Source organism: Arachis stenosperma, chromosome 5 (assembly GCF_014773155.1).
Source record: "Arachis stenosperma cultivar V10309 chromosome 5, arast.V10309.gnm1.PFL2, whole genome shotgun sequence".
Classification (NCBI taxonomy): domain Eukaryota; kingdom Viridiplantae; phylum Streptophyta; class Magnoliopsida; order Fabales; family Fabaceae; genus Arachis; species Arachis stenosperma.
The window spans coordinates 113521422-113547437 of NC_080381.1; the positions used below are offsets into that span (position 1 = coordinate 113521422).

Sequence of the window (26016 nt, forward strand, 5' to 3'; positions counted from 1 at the left end):
CCTATTACACATTTAACTAGTTCCTAAATAATTATTTTGGATTTACTATTTCTAATTGTAAGATTATTTTAAAAAAATTTAAATTTCATTATATTTCACGTGTAAAGAGGAAGGGTAATATTTTTAATAGAAACGGCCTTTGAGGATATTTTTAATTTGGCCTATTTAAATATTTTAAGTTCTTTTGGGTGGATATTAATAATATATATAGCTTTTTTTAAAAAACAATTTACATTCATATTATTGTGTATATTAAAACATAATTATTCATCATAAAAATCATGTATTTGAGATTTTATAAAAAAATATTATTATATTATTGTAAATAATTTTTTTGTTCATTACATATTTAATTATTATATTGTATATATTTTATTATTTTAATAACTAATTATTTAATTAATAAAATATATAATAATTAATTTAATAGTTGAACTTTAATAATGAATATGGAATAATTTTTTACAATCTTAATTAAAATTTTAATTTTCTTTGGACACTTATAATAGCCTATATATTCAATAATTATATTAAACAAGTTTTATCCTTCTTTAGGGATGGAGAAAGAGATTTATACGCTCATATTGGCCACATTAAATGCTAAAGAGTGTTAAACACACACAATATTAATATTATATATATAACTTCAAAGAAAAAAGATTTTTATAGACATAAAATTAGAAACAAAGAAAAAAGACGCTAGAAAAGAGAAAATTCAAAATTCTTCTAAAACATAAATAAATAAAAAATAAAATACTTTATTATATAATTTTAGAACATTGTTTCCAAAATTATTCAACAATAATGACTGGTAATGAGAAATATTAAACACTTTTTTATAATCATTCACCATGAAAATATTCTATCAAATAATTATTTGTAATTATCCTGAAAAAATGTTTATTATTTTTCTGAAATACTTATTTTTTCTTAAAAAAATAATGTTTTTAACCTCAATATTATAAACTATATATACATAGAAGTAATTAAATATTTATCGATTATTAATATAAAATATATATTAAAAATAAATTAAATTATAAATATATTTATATATTTATATATAAATACATACTAATTAATTTTAACGGCTAATAATTTTAGAAAAAGTCTAGGGGCTAGCAGTTTTATTGAATTTTGGCCAGCATATAACCAGCAGAGGAAGGTGAGTCATTGGATGAAATCTCATACCAATCTCACACCATCAAATCATCATTGATAGCTAGTTGATGGCTAACAATCACAAAAATTGCGGGCCACTAGCATTGCTCATAATTTTAATATAGATGTAGTAATTTAAAAAAAAGTTCAATGAAGTAACCCTCGGTGGACATGCATCTATAAATAGAGCTTAGCTAGCAGGGTCCAAAACACACAAACCAAAACTTCAACTGCTACAAACACCATCAAATCATCAATTATTGAGGGTTTGCATAGATTCATCACCATGAAGAAACAAGCAGTAGCATCACTACTTTCCCTTTCTTTCCTCCTCCTCTTAGCCTTTCCTTTAGCCTACTCACAGACTGTTTTCATACCTGTGAAGGACATTCATGGCAACGACGTTGTCACCGGTATCCCTTACCAAATTCGGCAACTTACACCTGGAAACCCAACCCCACATGGCGGCGGACTTATACACGGCAAAACTGGGAACTCAACGTGCCCAGTTTCTGTCGCATATAACACCGGTTTAATGTTTGGTTCTCCGGTGAAGTTCAGCATACCGGAATGGGCAAACACCCCCGGCAAAATAGTCCCCCAAGGTATCCCATTGGAGATTGAGTTCTCGGATGAGAACCCACTAGAGTGTGCTTCATCATCCGAATGGATGGTTTATGGTGACAATATTGAGACCCAAAAAGCTGTTCTGGGCATTGGTGGTCCTTTGGACCACCCTGACCAAAATACACTATTTGGGTATTTTAACATCCAAGAGTCTCAAGTTGGATACAGATTTATGTTCTGTTATATGTTCCAGGGTTCACCTCTTTGTTCTGATGTTGGGACCCACCTTCAAAACTATCCGGCTTCCCTTCTTGTTCTTACTGCTGGTAACCTCATGAGTGACCCCGTCTTCTACTTTGGCCTTGAAAAAACCGATTCAGACTCTTCTGGAATTATCAAGACTGTTGCCTACTGAATCAAGCATGTATAGAGCTATCATGGCTATGTTCATGATGTGCTTTTAAATGAATAATAATGATGTAAGTTTCTGTTATTGGTTGCTGGAAGCAAAAGTTCAACCCATGCATGCTTGCGTTGAACATATGATGTACTATGTAATGTAATAAATAAAAAATGGGAAAGTATGAGGAGCCAATGAGATATTTATACAATGTGTACAATGGAAGTTTATAGAGTATTAGATATATAATTATTAGTGTTACAATGCTTCTTATTGGCGCTTGTTTCTTTATGAGACTCGGCAGTCTAATGTTAAGAAATTAATTTTTTTAGTTAATTTCAATTATTTTTTTAAAATCATTTTGTTAATCATAAATTTTAAATGTTAAATTATAAATATTTAAATTTAAATCTTAAATTATATATCTAAATTTTTGAATTAAATAATTAAAAATTAATTCTTTATATTTTTTCTTAAAATAAGTATAAAAAACTAATTAAGCATCAGCTAAGTATAAAATTTTAAATTCTAAATTTTAATAATATAAAAATAAATATTAGCTAAATATTAACTAATATTGATAAAAAAAAGTATTAGATTCTAATATTTCTCTTAGCTTATACAGTTATACATGACAATTCACACATTCTTGAATTATATTTTCTCTTCTATATATCAGGCCTTATCAGTCTGGTTCTGTTAGTATAAGGCTTTAGATATATATGCGCTTGCTGCCCGTTCTGTTTTGGAAACTGGTTTACTTAAAATTATTTTATTTAATTTAATATTTTAATTTTAAATAGTAATATTTTATAAATATATATTTATTTATTTTAATATTATTTAATTATTCCAATAATAATTAAAAGATATAAAATAAAATAAAATAAATAATAATAAAAAATATAAAATAAAATAAATTTATATTATTTTAAAAAATTGACTATTAGAGATATATTTTTCATAAATTAAAATTTTTTTTAGATGAAATTAAAATAAAATAAAATTAAGAGATATTTTAAAATTTTTTAATAAATTTTAAAAATAAAAAATATATTTTACACCTTTTTTTTTCTCTTGCACTTTGCTAAAATTGGTTTGCAATCATTATTGCCCTCATCAATGAAATCTACTCTTTGAAAACTTTTTTTACTAACTTGATTCTGTTATTGTAACGGTAGGGACTCAGCAATTTTTATGTAATTTTAATAATTAATAATCATAAAATAATTTAATATATTTAATTAAATTATTATCTAATAATTTTTAATTATTAATTTTATATAAATATATAATTTATAGAATAAAGTATTATTTTAAGAGTCATTTCTTAATTTAGTTTCTGACTATTCAAATATCTTATTTCAGTTTTAAAAATTTTTAAATGTTTTATTTCAATTTTAAAAAATTTTTGAACAAGTTTAATATTGTCTTACCATTAAACTTGACACAAACAATTCGTATATTGAAGAGCTAATAGCATTTTATTTTAGTATATAAATAAAATTGATTTACCAACAATCACTAATATAAAATTTTTTTCTTTAATTTTAAAGCGTTGATGATTGATTATTAAGATCTGAAATTTTGTTCAACAAAAAATTGAGGAAAAAAAGTATTATAAGAAGATTTTAGTTATATTTTTTTAACACATAGAATAAAATATGACTTAATCAATAATGTTATTAGCGTTCACATTACTCATTCTACTAACTATTAATATCAAATTTAATAGTAAAATTATATTAAATTTATTTAAAATTTTTTGGGATAAAAATAAAAAAATTTAAATTATTAAAAACTAAATTAAAATTTGACCAAATGTTAGAATTAAAATAATATGTACATCTATATATGAATTTTCACCATAGGTAAAATATACTACTTTAAGCGCGTGCATCACTCAAATATTTTTGTGTGCAAACATTTTAATTTATAAATGTGTTCAGTCGAATAAAAATATTAAAAAAATGGTTACCCTTTTAAAATTTATAAAAATATATATACCAGATGGTAGATTACTGCTAATATTATTTAAGTATTCATCCCTCTTTACTTAAATCATGTTAAGTATTTTAAATTACAAATCTGCCCACATGCATATATATATATATAAGGAATCAACAAATAAAAATGCAAAGCACACGTAATAAACTAGTAATCATTTATTCATCATATAGATACAGGGACTCTTACAGTTACATACAGAGCCATTCACTAGCTACCTGGGAAGCACACTTATTAGTTACATACATATGTTGATGATTATGATGAGGTTTTGCTTAGCTTCCATAGTAACTGACTCTACTCATTCAAACCACAGTATGAGTGGGACCAGATCTATCTTTGAAGATATCAAAGTGTAAGGTGGGGAAGTCCTGAGTGAGAACCAGAGGGCTCTCACCTTGTTTGAAATCCGTAACGTTTCCAAAAAGGTAGTTTATTCCATTCCCTACTCCAGGAGTTGGCACACTGTACCTAAGGATGTATGAAATTGTGTCTTTCTGGATACTAAACGTGCTTACAATTGTTGGTTCCCCAGGGTGTTCTTCAGGACCTCCAATTCCCACGCTCAAGCTTTGAATCTCGTTGTTAACGAACGCCATCCACGTTGTTGAGATCGGTGTGTTTATGCCTGTGAACTTGATCTCTAACGGAGATTCGGTGGCGATTGGTACACCGGGATCTGGTGTTCCAACGATGGAGAAGCTCACTGGGATGCCGTCGAAGTAGGATATGGAATCGTCAACTTGGATGGTAACCGGGTCTACCTGTTTCCCGGTTGCGCCGAGGGTTATTCCGCGTTCATAGTTATGTACGGGATACCATCGAATTGCGCCAAGAAAGTATGGGCTACCGGAGACTACCCGGTCGCCATCCCGGTCCAGCACTATTTCGGAACATGAGAAGGCTAAAAGGGAAATAAAGCCTAAGACGAAGAGGGCTGCTTCTTTCATGGTGTTTATTATTAGTGAGTGTATATCAGCTTGTTTTCTTTGTGTTTTGGACGACTATTTATATAGCATGGTCAGATTGATTATAAAATGAAATATTATTGTATTACATTTTTTAATAATATTTTAGCGGATCTAAATTTATTCATATGTTTGCTTATAGATTAGCTAGATTTGGTTATCCTATAACATACCTTGAAAAAAAAGTTATTTCTTTAGTGGAATTCCAACGCGTCATTCCTTACATTTATTCTGAGTTTCTATTAAAATATCAATATTTTCATTCACACTCATTTTTACCCTTATTACGTTACCATTTTTATATGAAACTATTCTCATTCCACTTCATAAACATGACATGTTTTAATTCATTCGTATACCTTCCTTTTTTCTGTATTCATTTATTTTTTTTCTCTTGCTTTTTTATTCCTACCAGATCTACAAATTTGTGTGTTTCAAAATTCAAATTTTGAATTGAAAAATACCATGAATTATTTCCTCTCAGTCTCAGTCTCTTCCAATTGCCTCTCTTGAAACTCTGCTGGCCAACGACGATCCCTCTGCCCGTTCGATGAAGTGGTCGTGCATCGTGTGGACGCCTCGGCTGCACGAGGACTTCATTGTCGTGATGAACGCGACTGTGGCGATGATAGGGTTTTGCTGGTTGACAAGGCAGCGACGATTATATTTTTCTTCTGCATCTCGGCGTCTTAATGTGTCAGTGGATTCACACACCTTCCTCTCTTCTTTTTTATCCCAGTCAAATTCTTCAATTAAGCATCTCTCTTTCTTTGTTATGCGTCCAAGTATCTTCCACCTCCTTTTTCCGAATAAAGTTTGAATTTGAATTTTGAATTGAAAGATAATTTCATTTTTCTATATTAAGAGAATTTTATTTCGTCCTTTTCATTTGTTTTCTTTGTTGGCGATACTGGAATCCAAGTTATGAAGAATTTCACTCATTGAATCCATGGGAATGGTGCTTTTGTGCATTTCGGACAAGGATTCCAAAGGAATAGGGTTACTTCTTCTGCTTTGAGTTTGCACACCTAAAAAACGCTCCCGATGAAGCCGGAGACAAACATGCTTCTCATGAATAGAGCGTCCAACTACAACACTTCTTATTTGCCATGACCTTCGACGAGGATTCCATGGATCCCAGCAAGGTCTTCGTCAACGCCTTGCAGGTTCTCTGTCATTCTCCTTCTAACTGTTTCATTCTCAGCTCAGATTTGCATTTATTTTTAACTGTGTTGATCTTTTGACTTTCGGTTATTCTTTGGTTTGATAGCGAAGATGAATTCTATTTTGCAGATAAAATGCGATGATAATGGTGTCAATGAACCAGAATGTGAAAGAAAACAATGTTACTAATTCCCATTTTCTGAACAATGGTGAACAACCGAGAAATTCCTGTCTCCGTATTAAATTTCATGACTTTTTAAATGTTTCTTCAAATGAAGAATTTGTCCACTTGCCTAATCATCCATTTAGTTCTGTCAGATTCAATGCTCTATCATTCATCGAGTTCTTACTAAGTAAATGTACTATAAAAACCTATACATACTCCTACATATGCTTTGTAACCAACCATGAGATTGAATACGGCTCACTGGTAATTACAATTGAATTTTTTCCTACGATTTCTATTGCTTATTATTAATATTTATGTTGTTCTAATTAATTTTGTTATTTCTATAAATTATTATTAATATTAGTATAATTTATTTAATATTTCTCATTATTAATTTCTTCACAAAGGTTTTGCATCCTGATTTTGTACTCCATGCATTCTCCTCAAGACATGATTACGTTCATGTGGTTCAAGAAGAGGTTTTTTATACCACATGGGACTGCGATGGACTCTTTTGAATGGTTTTTGTAAAGCAATTATCAACAAGGGTTGGAGAGCTTTTGCAAATTGCAACCTTCTTCGTTATGGAAGCATATTAAGATTCAAAGTGTCTTCTTCAAATGAGACTATTATGTTTGCCGAGGTTTTGAAAATTTAAATTATGTGGCTTAGTATAAGATGTAATTTCTTTAGTAGCAACTTTGTTCACATTAAATTAATTTTTTGTTAAGTCACTTATTGAACCATGCCATGGAAATTTGTTCGTATTCTGCACTAAAGGAGTTTCCTGTTTGAAACAAATAGATCATCAAATTACTTGCCTATGTTATATTTTTAGTTTACTTATGTTTTATCTTATTTAGTCATCAAGAAATGTACTTAGTTCTTATCAATCAATCAATTCTAATTTTTCCATCATTATTTTTCTTTAAATTTTTATAGATTTATAACAAATCAATGTTAATATGGACACAATTGTATTAATTTTGTATATATAAATCTACGTATTTTATTTGCGTTAGTTCCATTTCTTATATTTTTAATTACTATGATTTCAATATATTAACCAAAATGTTAAAAAGAAATTTAAAAACAAATTCTAATATTATATTACGCAACATTTTTGCTTTTACTGTCTAAAAATATTACTATTCATCATCGGCAATACATACAAAAACTTCAACGTGTAACAAATCATTTGTAATTAGTTTTTGTTCATTAATTCAATTATCTAATAAATAATTTCTAATGAGTAAATAACGGCCAATAGAGATTTGTTACTACTTTAGTAAATTTATAGTAATTTTCTTCTGCTCCTTTACAATAATGAACAGTATAATACCATAACATATTATGCAGCGTTAATTATTTTTAAAATTCTTCACAATACACGTACGCATAAAGTTGTGATTAAAAAAACCTGCATGCATAATCATTATAATAGTATTTATTTCATGCATTTGCTATAAAGTATTTTCGTAGATTCGTAGATAGGAATGAATTTGGTGTAGTTCTTTCAATCATGTATTTTAATTCATTTGTTATGTTTTTTATCTACATTTCCATGGTTACACTTTACATAACTAAACCATTTTTTCTTGACTTCATATGCAAATAAAAGTATCAATAATTATTGTATTTTGAATTCAGTTGTATATAAAATAAGATGTATATAGAATAAGTATTGCAACTCATGAAAGGAAAGATAGACTTATACAATTTTGCTCCATTTTTCATTGTTCACTTCATGTTATCTCAAAACTTTCATTTTTAAACTTTTTTGTGAAGTTCACCTTGCAATGGAATTCACAGACTATAAGATTAGCCTCAAGTTAGCCAGAATAAGGAGAAGACTAATCATGAAGCAAAAAAATAGATGCAGCACTCAACCAAGCATGGATGCTGACCCACTCCCTGGTTAGTTCAATATTTACATAATCTTTTAATTTTAGTTATTTTAAATGTTGTATCTGTTAAATAATTTTGTGATTATGTGTTAACAAAATGTTTTATTTTGTGTTAAAAATAATTAAAACCAGCTACCACCCTGGACTCATTGCTCCCTGTTAAGAGACCAGCAACATCTTTAGATCATCAACCATCTGACTCACTCTCAACAGGTGCAATAAATTCATCTATTGATCAGATAAATCTTTCTCTTGATCAAGCATCTGAAGATCCTGGCAGACAAAGAAAATTAACGCGCATTACCCACAACAGCTTACATGCTAATAGTGATTTACGTAGGCCAAATGGTACGTGTCTTTTATATTTTTAATCCTGTTAATTGGAGGTGTTCGGTTTGCAATTTGGTTCGAATTTTATAAAGAATATTCATCCAAAACAATTAAATCTAAAATGTTTAGTTTGGTTTGTTTCAATCTTTTTTATGAGGCAAAAAATATCAAACTAAACCAATGAGAATTGCATTGTTTTGGTTTAATTTTTACACTAACTAAAAAAAAAATAACATGTCCTAACCTCTTGGTCATGTCTATTTGGCCAAAAACATGTCATAAGCTAAAAATCTCAATAAAAAAATTATAAATATAAATTAAATAATTTTTAATTCTATGACAGTATTCTGCTATCCAAAATTAGATAGATAAAAAATCTATAAACTATAAATAAGAGGTAAATATTTTAACTTTTATGACTATGCTATTAGTGAAAAAATAAAGAACCACCAACAAATAGAAAACTACAGTAAAAATATTTATATTCTACGAAAATTGTTAATTTCTATATGTACTATGTATTGCTTTATGTAAAAGTATGAAATTTTTTCGTCTGAATTGTTATACTAAAAAAGTCATATATATATATATATATATATATACTCTTTCAATGTTATCAAAAATTAAAGTGATTTAAATATTTTTAATTAGCGATTCAATTTATTATAAAACACTTATATATATTAATAATATAAAAATATTTTTATAATGAATATTTTTTTATTAAATTTACCATACCACGGGACAATTCACTAGTACCTTTTTACATTATAGTTACTACATTTTTGACACGGTTATATATTCGCGTCAAGTTGATTATACTAGTTTCTTTAACTAAAGATAGCAGTTAATTATATTAAATAATTTAATTGAATATATTAGAAAATTATTTTAACCATCTTTATATAAATAATACTTTATTTTTAATTCTTTGTTTAGATAAGAGGCTAATAAGGCGAGCATAAGTTCTAAAATAATTGTTGTGTAATCTTATTAAAAAAAATGTATAATTCCTTTTGCCATTTTTTGTCCCATTAAAAAAATAAATAAGAAATAAAAAAATTAGATAATTAATATTTTTTATCTTACATTTAAATCAATATTAGTTATTTTTTATTTTTTGTACTAAAATTAAAGTGTTATACTCTAATATTTTTCAACAACAAATATGTGTTATTATGGAAAAAAAATTTTACATAGAGATTTAAAATGTAAATAGAAAGGAGGGATATATATATATATATATATATATATATATATATATAAAATTGATAGATATTTTAATTAAGAAAAGTAAATAGAAATAGACCACAAATAATAATTAGGATTCCCCAACCAGAACCTTACATCAAGAAATCATAGCCAATAATATATAAGCTACACAGTAGAAACAACTCTCCATAGTCCATAAGACCATAACCACGTAGATATTGGATCGTTCGAAGATCATATTAGCAGCTGTTGAATTTACTTGAAATATACTAAATGTAGTTGTCAAACACAGTTGTGTGTATATATACTCAAAAAACATACAAGATCATGGTTCAAATGAACGGTGTTGAGACTTTATATAAATGAACGGTGTTGGGTATTCCCATAAAGTTTTGTCCTAATCGATTTTGCACCGTTGAGCATTTGTGCCTTATTTTATATTATTATTTAATTATATTTTTTTAAATTATTCACAAAATAAAAAATATAAAAATAATTATTTTTATTGACGAGATTTTATATAATCAAATACATAAATAAAATATTTTATATTGACAATACTTTAAATTTAATTTCTAATAAATATTCACTCTATTTTAAAAAATTTATTATTACATTAGTTTTTCAATGATTTCAAAAAATGAAGAAGATAATTATCTTGAAAGAAAGAAAAAAATAACATAAATAAAAATTTTATATTTTTAATGCAATGTATCTTTTTAAAATAAAAATGTTAAGCTTTTTAATCAAGCAAGTCGATCAAGCCACCATACATTTATTCTTTTTTTTTTTCTTTCATTTGAGTTTTTTTTCTTTTTTTTTCTCTACATCATTATTATTAGGGGTGTTCGCGGTGCGGTTTGGATCGATTTTGAGTCAAGAACTCATCCGATTCGATCCGATCCAATTTTAAACGGTTTGGATTGAATTAGATTTTCGATTTTGTAAATTAAAAAAATTAAATACATATAATAAGTCTCAACATCAAATTTTAAATAATCAACAATGACATAACAAATCTCAACAATATCTTAAAAAACCAACGATAACATAACAATGAAAATAAAATTCTAGGTTAGTTAACATAAATAAATATATAACATTTTGAACATAAAATATTTATTAAATAATAATAATATATGAATAATATAAAAATATATAACAAATTGAACATGTTATAAGTATAATTATAAATATAATAATAAAATAATAATATTATAACACATTGTGCGGTTTGGATTGAATTGGATCGGTTATGAAAAGTAGATCCGAAATCTGATCCGATCCAGCGATTTGCATAAAATAGAATCCAATCAAATCCGAATTAGTGCGGTTTTAATCGGTTTTCAATTTGAATTGGATGAACGGTTTAATTTAGATCGGTTTAAATTTTAACACCCCTAATCATTATCATCACTTCTTGCATCTCATTTCCTCGTCATTCTTCTCCTTTTATTATTTATTTTTTTTCATTAAATAAATCCATAAGTAATAAATTTACTATCGTTCTATAATTAATGGTATAGACGTCACCAAAAATTAACTACCGGCGAATTTTTTTTTGTTCAGCGTTAATTATTGATAGATTTTTCGTCAGTATTTATCGATGAATTTGTCAAAACTGAGTTGATGATTACTATTAGATACATCCGACGATAATTTGGGTGCCATTTCATGTATTTAGGCACTAATTTACAGTTAGATTTATCCGATGATAAATCATATGGTAATATTTTTTTAGCATAATTAAATCATAATTAATAGACTCTTGTTAACAAAATTGTTAACAGAAATTTAAAATTAACAAAAATTAACAAATTATTTTATTAAAAATAAATTGTCTGAATACAATAAAATGTTACAGGAGTAAAATACAATGAAATAAAAAAATAAAAAAGCATAAAAATATAACCCTACAGATCCCGATAATCGTTGTCGTCGTCGTCGTGGTCCCCCTGCTGAGACGGCGTAGTAGTAGGTGCTGCAGTTTGTGCCCCACCAACAGCGTTGCCGCTGGAATCAGTAGTGCCGCTGGAACCAGCAGTGCCGCTGTCTCTAGCGTGCATTTACTGGTTGTACTCCTCCATCTGCTGTCACAACCGATCGAGTTGCTCCAGCTTCACCGTTAGGTCCGAGCTGACGGCATGCTCAGACTGCTCCGTTTGCCGATGAAACTCCGGCTGTGTTAGCTTCTGCACCTCCTCTCTCAAGTCGACAATTTCTTGAGAATCAGTAGGGCTGGTGGAAGAGATAGAAGCAGATCAGAGGAAGCCGCCAATGCAGAGGAGCGGAGGCCACTGGCGAAGAACGACTCCACCCTGAAGCGGTGATTCTTGTGGGGTTCAGGCCGGTCTCATGCCACACCCTATCAGGATTTAATTACTACTAAGATATTGGAGATGATTTCGTCGTTCCCACTAAGCGGCTGAAATTGTTGGGTCACAACCTTCAACCTCTGCATGTAATCTTCCTGTGTCACACACGTTAATTGTGATTAAGATAATAATTAAATAATTGACTTTAAATCAAATAAAGTTGAAACATAGGATTAATTTAAATTCACATAATGGGTCGCAAACCACTCGTCAGCAAATTTTTTCTTATTTGCTTTCAAAATATAAGTATACTTAAAAGTTTTCACCAGTATTATCTCACGATCTAACGATTTAAACTACAAATTAATATATCAACTAATAAAATAAATAAACAAATTAAATAACTAATTTAAATAATTATTAAAATATTAAACAATAAGATTACGAGAACATATACAAATATATCAAATTTATAATTATATGGTTGCTAATTAATGTAGCTTATAGCTAGTTATAGATAAGACCACATACACATGATACATATAGGCACTAAACAATTTCTCCCTTAGCTTGCAATGCTACTTGTACATTCACAATAACGGATGTAGAGTTGCAATTGAAGTCAAAGATACGTACATGCATATATATATAGTGATAGATACTTATAGATGGAACATTTAAACAGAAAACACAATGGAAAATAGCTATCATGTTTATCTGGAAAATCTTTGATGGTAGTAATGATAATGTCTAATATAACAAGATCCAATAAAGGACAAATTATGAATCCACATATTAATAGTCTAATATATAAAAGATTATTATTGACTATGAATACGAATAAAAAGTTGTTACTTTTAGAAGGGCACTAAGCTAAATCCTTGATAAAGCAAAGAAGCATCTAAAATTTAAAAATAAAGCTTTTTCAAAAGGACAAAATTAAAAACCAGAACAATCCTAATAAAAAGTTGCATTAAATTCACAAAATTCAGTTAAATGATAACAAATTTTAGTAAATGAATTCAACAGTATCAAACGAATATAAATTAAAAAGATGGAAGTTATAATACAAATACTAAATATTTTGGATAAAACACTTTCTTATTACAATTCCAAAAATACTAACCATCCTATATATTTACAACCTAGTTTAATCATTTTAAATTAAAATAAACCAATAATTTTACATATTATATAAATCAGTCAAGCCCTAGCTGAACCAATTTAACTATGAATTATTTTATAAATTGTTCATACATTCTCTCATCAACCACATAAATTAATCAATTAAATCATAAACCAACGAAACAGTTTTATATCAGCTCAACTTAATTCAGTTCATACAAGACTATATATATAAATATATATATATCAACAGAACAAAACTAACACCAAAAATCATATTTAAAATAAAAATGCTTATAAATCAATTACATGTTTATAAAATAAATAAATAAATTAAAAAATTAATTCAAATAATTACTAAATCATTAAATAATGCTAAAATTCTTATTAATCTGCTATTCGTCTTTATAAAAATCACCGATCTATCCATATAATTTGATAACATAGATAAAACTTATAAACAACATTTATCATACGACGCCACTTGAATCTCTCCTTATCTCTAAAATAAGCCTTCAATTCTTTTTGATGGTGGAATGAATTAACGATATTAGGTGTCTTTTTTCTAACAAACAGATTCATTGTCTATTAAAGTCGTTTGACTACCCAGTAATCATTTGAAAATATTGGGTCATTCGAAGATCATAACAGCTATTGAATTTACTTGAAATATACTAACTTAATATAGTTGTCAAACACAGTTATATATATATATATATATATATATATATATATAAACATAAAGATCAAGGGTTCATATGAACGGTGTTGAGTCTTTCCATAAAGTTTTGTCCGAATCGATTTTGCACCGTTGAGCATTTGTGCTTAAATAAAATAAAGGTTTTACTAATTAATAAATTTGGTTTTACTAATTAATAAATTTTTTAGAATAATTGTCAACAGAACTTAATTTTAATGTATTAATAATATAAATATTTTATATTATTATTTAATTATATTTTTTAAAAAATTATTCACACAATAAATATAAAAAATAATTATTTTTATTAATAAAATTTTGTATAATTAAATAACATAAATAAAATATTTCATATTAACAATACATTAAATTTAAATTCTAATAAATATTCACTCTAAAATAATAATATCTTTCACCTATTTAAATCATTGAAAAATTAATATAATAATAATTAAAAAATTAATGTAATAATAAATTTATTTTGTTTTTTAATGATTTCAAAAAATGAAGAAGACAATTATCTTGAAACAAAGAAAAAATAACATAAATAAAAATTTTATATTTTTAATGTATCTTTTTAAAATAAAAATGTTAAGCCACCAAATATATTTTTAATCAAACAAGTCTGATCAAGTTATTGTGTACTTATTTTTTCCTTCTTTTATTGGAGTTTTTTTTTTTTCTTTTCTCCACCTTCTCCTCCTCTTCCTCATCATCATCATCGTTATCATCATCACTTCTTCTATCTCATTCTCCTCCTCATTCTTATCCTTCTTTTATTATTTGATTTTATTTTTTTTCTTCTCTCCTTTTTTTATTATCATCTTCGTGATAATCTTCTTTCTTATATATTATTCTTATCCTATATATGTTAAGCAAAACAATTGACTTATTGAGTACATAAATTTTTAAGTGAACTATCAATTCAGTACCTGTCCATTTCTTCGAATGACGACGTGACCCCTAAAAAAATTTACTTTGATCCCCTGCTCTCTACTTCTATGACACAACGTGGTCTTTGTAGGTGTTTCTCTGTCAACTCTGAACGAAAAATACTGATGTATCACGTTAATCTTGTGTGTTGGCACATCTCACTGCTGAAGTGGATGTTTGTTGCATACGTGGACAATGTGAAATGGTCAGGGGCTTAGTTGTCCTGATCCACATCTACCAACAAAACATCGTCATTTTAATGGGTCACTGTAATACCCTACCACACAGAGCTTTACATCTAGGATGTAAAAAGAGGCGGTGAGGCGCTACGACCTCTAAAAATAAAATACATATATATAATAATAGAATGAATGTAATAAACTAGGAGCCTTGAAAAATGGGTAAAACGAAATTCGTAAAATAAAAAGTGCATCGTTCGGGGAAGAATTACCTGCGTGCTAAGAAACCTAAAAGTTCAAGATATAAATAAGCAAGAGAGAGAAACGAGGGCCAAGAATACAGCATAACTAGCTCCTGACTTAACCTGCGAAGCCAAGGCTGGACGGAGAATATATATACATACATATACAAACATCCCAAAAACCAGAATACAGAAAAAGGACCCCTAAATCTCCTGTAACCTCTATAAGGAACAAATAACAAGTTTCTTGGAGAGCAGGCTAAGTACATAAGTATATATATACAAACAGTAAACCCAAAATGACCCAGAACTACTCTGCTTCAAGATTCTAGACACCTAGCGAGGAGCCTCTCGACCTGCATCTGAAAACAACAACACAGTATGGGGTGAGAACCGGAGGTTCTCAGCATGGTAAAGGTGCCACGTGTATAATAAATAAGGTCCTGGAAATGCTATAGACAATCCTAGAACTCCGTTATTCAATTATCTAACTTAATTACTAAACAAAAACCATAAACAGGGGTAGGTATTCTAAATCTATATATATATATATATATATATATATATATATATATATATTTGAGCAACCCTCCACATATATCATTCCATTAATACATTATCAACCCTTCACATATATTAATCCATCAACTCATATAACCACTCCTTATTAACAAACACCAACCCATCATAAATAAATCCAAGAGCATACATACCAAAAACATTAATAACTCAAGCTCATAAATTTTAATTTAAACTCAATCATATAATTATCCAACATCATCACAAGCCAACCATTTAATACATTTAACCTTTTCAACTTAACCTATGGCTTTCTAACCTACGTTTTTAGAACACCTTAAATGTTAATCGCGCGAAACCTAAACCATACCTTGGCCGATTACCGCGCTTGGACTAAGGTAGCCACAAAAACACAATCACAGCTCCTCACAAGCTTGAGAAACCAACCTACCAAGTCTTGACTTCAGTCACCAACAAGCTTCCAAATGCTCCTAATTTAATTCCAATGCATATATATGAACTTAATTCACACCTAATACACATATATACTCCAAATTCAGATTTTACCTAATGAAATTAAAATTAAGTTAAGGTTTAGGGGATTCTTACCTCACCCATACGCGTAGCATCTCAAACCCAACAACTCCCGCAAGATAGATCGAACCTAGAACATTGAATTAGGAAGAGTTATGGTGGATCAATGGTTGAAAAGGGTTTGAGAGCTCATCTTCCCTCCCCCAATCTGTTTTGCGTTGCTGCATGAAATGGGAAGAAGAAGCTGCTTGCTTCTTTTAATTATGGGTCTGGTTGGACCTACGAGCTCGGTTTGGGTCCCGGTTCAACCGGTTCAGGCCATTTGGTCCAACTTTGGTATAATTAGCTAATAAATTGAATTTTAAATAGGAATATTCAAAATGCAAAACTAATATCAAAATATGATAGAGTTCGTCAAAACAAAAATTTTGATATAAATTTCGAAAAATTTGATCTAAAATTAGACCGGATGGGCTGAACCGGTTGAACTAGAACCCAAACCGAGCTCGTGGGTCCAACCGGACCCATAATTAAAAGAAGAAAGTAGCTTCTTCTTCCCCATTTCATGCAGCAACGCAAAATAGATTGGGGGAGGAAAGAAGAACGAAGTGACAATCTATGTGATTACATGTTCGACGCATGACAAAGAAAAAGAGTAGCCATCGATTTCATAGTAGGTTGCCCAGGTCTAGGACAAAAGGTGATATTGTTGAGGAATCATGGACCAAGTCCATTTTGCTATCGGAGCAAACTACTTAGTGGGGATATCAACGAGACAATACATCAGGGAGAAAGTGAAACTTCATAAGTACACTAAACATCTTTGAATTAATCGAAAATTGGAATGTCGAACATCTTAGTTCTTGAATTTGATTACGTCAATTTGAGTTATAATTCTCATAATGAAAGCCGACAAAAGAGTTAGGCAGATCTAAGAAGAAGACTCCTCAAGTTGGGAGGAAAAGGACACCTATCTCTGAAAATTGCTTCAACGACTAGAATCGGATGAGCAATCAAAAACAAGAAAGTTAAAACCCGCTAACTTAGCCCGTTTCAATTTTTTGAAAGTGTTGATAGCCAGTGGCTTACCAAATAGTTTTCTGTCGTAGCTTTCGAACCTATTTGACATACTCCATATTTTATAACTTCTGAAACACGCTTCCAAAACAAATTCATGTCTTACAACCTAAGCCAGCTTAAATGAAAGGATATGGACGTTTCGAGTGATGAGATCAGTTTCAAAAAACTCTGAATATGCCAAAAGACTACCCACACCTCTTTTCAGATAACTGAATCTGAATTTTGAGGACAAAATTCCTAATTAGGTGGGTAGGATGTAAACCCCGCTAAAATCAGTAAATAATTAGCTAATAAAATGAATTTTAAATAGGAAAATTCAAAATGCAAAACTAATATCAAAATAGGATAGAGCTCGTCAAAACAAAAATTTTGATATAAATTTCAAAAAATTTGACCCAAAGTTGGACCGGATGGGCCGAACTGGTTGAACCAGGGCCCAAACCAAGCTCGTGGGTCCAACCGGACCCATAATTAAAAGAAGCAAGCAGCTTCTTCTTCCCCATTTCATGCAGCAATGCAAAACAGATTGGGGGAGGGAAGAAGAGCTCTCAAACCCTCTTCAACCTTTGATCTACCATAACTCTTACGTCCGAGCTCCGATCGCCGTACCGTTTGCGGCCACGCGTCCAGCGCGTCAAGCTCTACATTTTTGTCGGATCAATTTCATCGGTAAGCTCCCTCTTTGTTCCAGAATCTCTATTCCAAGTATGGTGAGATTCTTCCCAATTCGATGTTCTAGGTTCGATCTAGCTTGCGGGAGTTGTTGGGTTTGAGTTGCTACGCATATGGGTGAGGTAAGAATCCCTTAAAGCTTAACTCAATTTTAATTTCATTAGGTAAAATCTGAATTTGGATTATATATGTGTATTAGGTGTGAATTAAGTTCATATATATGCATTGGAATTAAATTGGGAGCATTTGGAAGCTTGTTGGTGATTGAAGTCAAGACTTGGATTGGTTTCACAAGCTTGTGAGGGGCTGTGATTGTGTTTGTATGGCTACCTTGGTCCAAGCGCGGTGATTGGTCAAGGTATGATTTAGGTTTCGCGCGTTTAACATTTAAGGTGTTGTGAAAACGTAAGTTAGAAAACCATAGGTTAAGTTGAAAAGGCGGTTAAATGTACTAAATGGTTGGCTTGTGATGATGTTGGATAATTATATGATTGAGTTTAAATTAAAATTTATGAGCTTGAGTTGTTGATGTTATGGTATGTATGCTCTTGGATTTATTTATGATGGGTTGGTGTTTGTTAATAAGGAGTGGTTATATGAGTTGATGGATTAATACATGTGAAGGGTTGATAATGTATTAATGGAATGATATATGTGGAGGGTTGCTCATATATATATATATATATATATATATATATATATATATATATATATATATATATATATATATATATATATATATATATATATATATGTTAATGCAAATTTGTGGTTATGGCTCATTGGATTGGTTAAAGGCAGCTTGAAGTTGTTGTTGATAAATTGGGATTAGATATGTTAGCAATATGCAAGTTTTGAGGGCAAGGATGTAGAGTTGTGTTGTGGTGGTATTGCATATGCTGTAACTAATTCTGTGATTACCGGAATTGTGTGGAACTAAGTCCTGGTTAAACTTCGGAATATTTGAAACTGAACTAGAGAATTTGGGATCTTTTCGTTAAATATATGATTTATGATGAATTTTCAAATCGTAGTCGTGGAATCTGATTTTACTGCAGAATTTTTAGAACAGCAGTAACTTGTTGGCTCTGGTGCGAATGTTTCAAAATGAATTTTAAAATGGAACCAATTTTAAATAAAGCTTTGGTACTATTATTTTAATTTCGTAAAATTTCAGAATGGTTGAACTTGTGGTTTTAAAGATATGAATTTTTGAAATACGATGTGTTATGCAATAAAAGCCAGATTCTGTTTTCTTAGATCAGCAACTTTGAGGGTTTATAACTTCTAATTACAGATAGATATTCAGGTGCAACCAATTGGAGGTGAAAACTAGTTATGTTTAGCAAATGTGATTTAAATTTCAGAGCTATCTATGTTTTAATGAGTGAGTTATGGAACTTAGAATAGGACATGTTCATTGGCTTTTAAAACAGAATTTTGCATAAAGTTATTCAACTTCCAAGTTACATAACTCCTTCATTAAAACGGATTTTGACCTGAAACTAATTGGAAAGGAAACCTAGATATGTTAAGTTAAACCATATTAATTTTTAAGGCAATTGAATTTAATTTGAATTTTATATGGAATTTTAGATATCATATGCTGCTGCTGTTTTCTGGTTTCTAAGCACTGCAGAGCAGTCAATGTTTCTCCTTTGTTTTTGAGGCTAGTTAAATCAGAAAATTGTGATTTTTGAAAGCTTATTCTGAGCTGAACGTCTGAACATAAATTTTACTCAATTCCGAGTTCATTTGTTATATTAAAAACAGAAAAGAAAATAGAGTGTCGAGGATGTCTTAGTGATAGTCATGGGTCTGAAAAGTCAAAGATTAATCTTCGTATTATGTAATTGATTTAATGTTAGAGTTGGGTTAATTTTAAGATTATTCGATATTAAAAAGGTTGAGAAGAGTTTGATAAATGGTTTGGTCAGGACCCGGAAAGCATAAACGTGATGAATTATAAGGGAATGATGTGAAGCTAAATGAATACTTGTTTCTATGGCTATAAAGAACGAATGTAAGAAAATGATGATGATAAATAATGAGATTTGAGAATGACTGCGTGTGGCCGAAATGGTCGATAAGGCAAGTTGAGGACGGAAGTTCCCTCTTTTGTCGTGATGCAGGTGTGGAGAAGGTAGAAAGACACTCTCCTTCGTATTGTTTCCCTACATTCTTCTCTGGTTGCAAGGTGGAAAGGCACACTCCTTCGATGTGGAAAGGCACTCTCTTTCGTTTATGATCCTCCTGAAGATGCACAACCTAGAGACCAATATCTAAGTTAGCTACCAGATGTGTCAGGTTCTGGCAAAATAACTGACACGTGAGCTCACGGCCAGTAGGATAGACATTCATCATATGCATATGTGTGCTTTGTTTGCTATGACTTGATTGGAAATGCCTAATTGATATATATCACCTGCTAATTGTATATTTGCTACTTGTATTATCTGTTCATTACTTGTGCTTGAACTTGTTTGGTTGTTTGTTCTTGTTGCATTATGGATGATGGAGGGATGGAGGAAATGGAGAAATGGTTTGGTGTTAGGTGTGGATTGAAATTGAGTAAGTTAGATAGATTTAGAATACCTACCCCTGTTTATGGTTTTTGTTTAGTAATTAAGTTGGATAATTGAATAACGGAGTTCTAGGATTGCATATGGCATTCCCAGGACCTTATTTATTATACATGTGGCACCTTTACCATGCTGAGAACCTCCGGTTCTCACCCCATACTGTGTTCTTGTTTTCAGATGCAGGTCAAGAGGCTCCTTGCTAGGCATCTGAAATCTTGAAGCGGAGTAGTTCTGGTCATTTTGGGTTTACTGTTTGTATGTATATACTTATGTACTTAGCCTGCTCTCCAAGAAACTTGTTATTTGTTCCTCATAGAGGTTACAGGAGATTTAGGGTCCTTTTTCTGTATTCTGGTTTTTGGGATGTTTGTATATGTATGTATATATATATTCTCCGGCCAGCCTTGGCTTCGCAGGTTGAGTCAGGAGCTAGTTATGCTGTATTCTTGGCCCTCTTTTCTCTTTCTTGCTTATTTATATCTTGAACTTTTAGGTTTCTTAGCACGCAGGTAATTCTTCCCCGAGCGATGCGCTTTTTATTTTACGAATTTCGTTTTACCCATTTTTCAAGACTCCTAGTTTATTATATTCATTCTATTATTATATATATGTATTTTATTTTTAGAGGTCGTAGCGCCTCACCACCCCTTTTTACATCCTAGGTGTAAAGCTCTGTGTGGTAGGATGTTACAGTCACCATATTTCATACGTTATTGGTGTTCATATCTCCCATTGAGCCTAATTTGTTCAGCCCTAAGTTTCCATGAGTAGCAGCAGAGAATTTGGTTCGACGTCTATTCACGAATTTGGAAGAGATGTTGACAATTATGAAGGCAAAATTGCAACTGTGTGCTTTGCTAGAAGTGTTAGAGCAAGGAAGAAGAAGAAGAAGAAGTTCAATGCTCCGCAATGCCATTTTAGGCAAAATGCAATTCTATTCCTATCCTCAATATAGTTAAACCCTAATAGGCTATTTTATGGTTGTCTAAACATTAAGGTAATTTAATTTTTTCTTAACTTTGTTTAATTTCTTTCCTTCTGGCATGTTCATACCATTGTCTAAGAGTTCAGGATCACACTGCAAATACTTCACATGGCTTGATAATTACATTGCATCATTTGATATTGAAGGCACAATGTCCTTTGGTTTTGAAAGTTGGAAGCAAAAGAAAGCCCAATTTGAATCTGCAGCTAAGTTGTTTGGTGAAAAAGTGAAGGAGCTAGAGTGTAGAGTAGCTGGTTTAGAATTACAAGCTAAAAATTATAAAAATATCAAGAGTAGTCATAAGTGCTTTAATGTTTCACCCTTTGTTATTGCTTTTTTTTGTGGAATTGTTATTGCAAATGTCTTTAGGACATTTGATTGAGGAAAGTTATATAACATTAATGTTATCAAGTTATGCTATTATGTTTTAAGGGAATAAAAATGATATATTTTTTAACTGATGATTGCTATTTTGTATTTAAGTAGAATTGACAATAGGCAAAGCAATATAAACCAAATATATGTCTTATATTATATTAAGAAACTACAATAAAAAATCACATGATGTTAAAACTAATGTAACAAAAAGGACAACACATAGTCCTTTAATAAAGCATGTTTTCATATTATAACAACAAAAAAGAGACAACATATAACTCTTAGAAAAAATAGGATCCAAAATAAACTACTAGAAGTTCATTAGGAGCATAAACTTGCCAATAATATTAAGCAATCATTGTTCTTCCTAATCAAAATAATAGAAAAAATATTTCAAAAAAAAAAGAGTGTCCTATTACTGCAAAGATGATTTCTTTCTAAGAGGATTGAATCTAGGGGTAGGGATAAACTTGAAGAGCTTTGAAGCAGTCTCAAAGCTTGCTGCAACCATCGTCTCAGCAAAAATGCTACTGTCTTTATCCAAGGATAGCATTAGTGGTTGTTGTCTTGGGATGCACATGTTGATTTGGTGGAGCACATGGTCTAAAACCCATTGTTAGTGGAGTATATTACATAATTATTTATGGACCAAATGTGGGAGAAATCAAGGGCCTAACAATAAGGTGTTTTATTCTTTGAGTCTGATTGAGTTGAGGTGTAAAGTTAAGTTGTGGTGGTGGCTGATTTAAGTTGATTGAATTAGTTGTTGCCTAAAACAAGAAAGCAAAACAATAAGACATTTAAATATGTTGGAGTTGAAGCTGTGCATGTATTAATCAACTTTACCTCTTCATGCAGTTTGTGTGACATCTCCTAAATTCTCTTGTAACAATATCAAGAACCACTTTCACGTCTCCTTGCACTCATTAAGAATAACTACATACTATGACAAAAAAAAATGGTTATTGGCATCTTATCCCACTACACTCAGAAGCTGGCCACCATAGTATCTCTTCAAGAAATAACCATCTAAGCTAATGAGAGGCATGTAATCCTCTTTAAAACCCTTATTAGATGCATCTAAACTAATGTACAATCTATCAAACGGTAACAAAGACTTAGGCTGGAGAATTGTTTCCATCAGTGCTGTTGATTTGGGGTTGCTTCCATGTGATTCCATCAGATAATCTCGCATCTTGTCATACTGTGTCCTAGCATTACCAACTACAACTTTTCTGGAAACTCTAAGCTCCCTTGCAATCATTCTTCGATTCAATTGGACATTATACTCAATCATGTGGTCCATTGTTTGTCTTGGTTCTATATCAGGGTGAATGAGTAGCCTTTTGATTAACTTAGTAGCAACCAACCCAGGTCAGCCATGTTGCTACTATAATCTCTAGCACACATATGCTCATCAAATAAAGTGTTCACTTGAAAACACCTACTTACAATATTTTAAGATGTCAATATCAACCAAAGATACTCCTCAACTGCATATGCTGCCCTCAACCTATGATTTTCATTCTTAATGTATAAGGCATCTTTTTTCTTATATAAAATGGTCCTTTATTAGTGCCTTTTGAACACCTCCATTGTTGTGAATATATGTCCAACCTTGAACTCAACCTCACCGTATTCAGTTTTCTCACTAAATGAGTCACATGTCTACCTTCATCCTCTGATAAAATTGGACTATTGAAGGCCTCACTCTCATACTCATGATTTATCATAGTCACTATCCATCCTTACATTGGTTAGAACTGGACTAGACTCATTAAGCCCTTTAATCTCCTCTGTCTCTCCTATAGGCCCATGTCTTGTTGGCCCCTAATACTTAGATCAGACCTTGTATTTTGACCCTCTATTTTTTCATTGGATATTCTATCTCTTAGGATATGTCTTCTTTTAACATCCGAATATTTTTTAGAGGCCCTCTTTTTAGCAGTTTTTGATTTCATCTTTGACTCGCTACTAGATGAAGAAACCTTATTACACCCACCCTTCTTAGGTGATATTCCTTTTTTTTCCCTCACTCTTCTTTCTTATTTCTTTATCACTACTCTTGTCATCTGTCTCATAACCAGTAGTCTCATCAGTCCTTTTATTCTTAGCAAAAACTGAATTATTTAACACTCTCTTCTTTTAATTTTTTTTTCTCCATCACTAATATTATCATCTGTCTCATACCCAAAATGAGGGAGTTTGTATGGCTAATCCTCTATAGTCTCATATCCATAATCAGATTAAATAAAGAATTCACTACAACAGTCTCTTTAACTAAACTTTCTCCAACTAATTCAGGCATATAAATTTCATGATCAAAATAAATATACAATTCATCAGTGTCCCTGTTTAACAGTTTTTTTTTCTTATTTGATTAATCTCTTCATCTCCTTTCATTACATGAAGACCAGACTCCATGTTAGGTGTTTTCATATCAAGTCAGAACATCTCTTTATACCCCAAGCAATCTAATTCCTTAAACAATGTGGTGCACGAAATTGCAATCACACTTTTGCAATCCCGCACAACTAACCAGCAAGTGCACTGGGTCGTCCAAGTAATACCTTACGTGAGTAAGGGTCGATCCCACGGAGATTGTTGGCTTGAAGCAAGCTATGGTTATCTTGTAAATCTTAGTCAGGATATTAAAGATTATCAGGGTTGATTGTGAAAAGTAAAAGAACATGAAATAAGTACTTGTTTTGCAGTAATGGGGAACAGGTTGAGGTTTTGGAGATGCTCCATCTTCTGAATCTCTGCTTTCCTACTGTCTTCTTCATCAAACACGCAAGGCTCCTTCCATGGCAAGCTGTATGTAGGGTTTCGCCGTTGTCAATGGCTACCTCCCATCCTCTCAGTGGAAATGTTCAACGCACCCTGTCACGGCACGGCTATCCATCTGTCGGTTCTCAATCAGGCCGGAATAGAATCCAATGATTCTTTTGCGTCTGTCACTAACGCCCCGCCCTCAGGAGTTTGAAGCTCGTCACAGTCATTCAATCATTGAATCCTACTCAGAATACCACAGACAAGGTTTAGACCTTCCGGATTCTCTTGAATGCCGCCATCAATTCTAGCTTATACCACGAAGATTCTGATTAAAGAATCCAAGAGATATCTACTCAATCTAAAGTAGAACGGAGGTGGTTGTCAGGCACGCGTTCATAGTTGAGAATATGATGAGTGTCACGGGTCATCACATTCATCCGGGTTAAGAACAAGTGATATCTTAGAACGGAAGCAAGCATGATTGAATAAGAAATAGTAGTAATTGCATTAATCCATCAAGACACAGCAGAGCTCCTCACCCCCAACCATGGGGTTTAGAGACTCATGCTGTAAGAAGTACACAAAGAAACGTGTAAAGTGTCATGAGGTACAGATACAATGTCAAAAGATCCTATTAATAGTGAACTAGTAACCTAGGGTATACAGAAATGAGTAAAATGACGTAAAAATCCACTTCTGGGTCCACTTAGTGTGTGCTTGGGCTGAGCATTGAAGCTTTCATGTGTAGAGACCTTTTCTGGAGTTAAACGCCAGCTTTCATGCCAGTTTGGGCGTTTAACTCCAATTTTTATGCCAGTTCCAGCGTTAAACGCTGGAAATTCTGAGGCTGATTTGCAACGCCGGTTTGGGCCATCAAATCTTGGGCAAAGTATGGACTATTATAAATTGCTGGAAAGCCCAGGATGTCTAATTTCCAACGCCGTTAAGAGCGCGCCAATTGGGCTTTTGTAGCTCCAGAAAATCCACTTCGAGTGCAGGGAGGTCAGAATCCAACAGCATCTGCAGTCCTTTTCAATCTCTGAATCAGATTTTTGCTCAGGACCCTCAATTTCAGCCAGAAAATAACTGAAATCACAGAAAAATACACAAAC

At 31.1% G+C, this 26016-nt stretch overlaps 2 protein-coding genes across 2 annotated transcripts; one reads left to right on the forward strand and one right to left on the reverse strand.

The window, feature by feature from the left end:
- Positions 1-1386: 1386 nt before the first annotated feature.
- LOC130982504 (kunitz-type trypsin inhibitor-like 1 protein) lies at positions 1387-2366 on the forward strand. Its single transcript, XM_057906538.1, has one exon. It carries the CDS (start codon positions 1448-1450, stop codon positions 2141-2143), a length of 696 nt encoding a protein of 231 aa, XP_057762521.1. The 5' UTR covers positions 1387-1447; the 3' UTR covers positions 2144-2366.
- Positions 2367-4275: 1909 nt separating this feature from the next.
- On the reverse strand, positions 4276-5123 carry LOC130979581 (kunitz-type trypsin inhibitor-like 2 protein). Its single transcript, XM_057903042.1, has one exon. It carries the CDS (start codon positions 5083-5085, stop codon positions 4441-4443), a length of 645 nt encoding a protein of 214 aa, XP_057759025.1. The 5' UTR covers positions 5086-5123; the 3' UTR covers positions 4276-4440.
- Positions 5124-26016: the final 20893 nt, after the last annotated feature.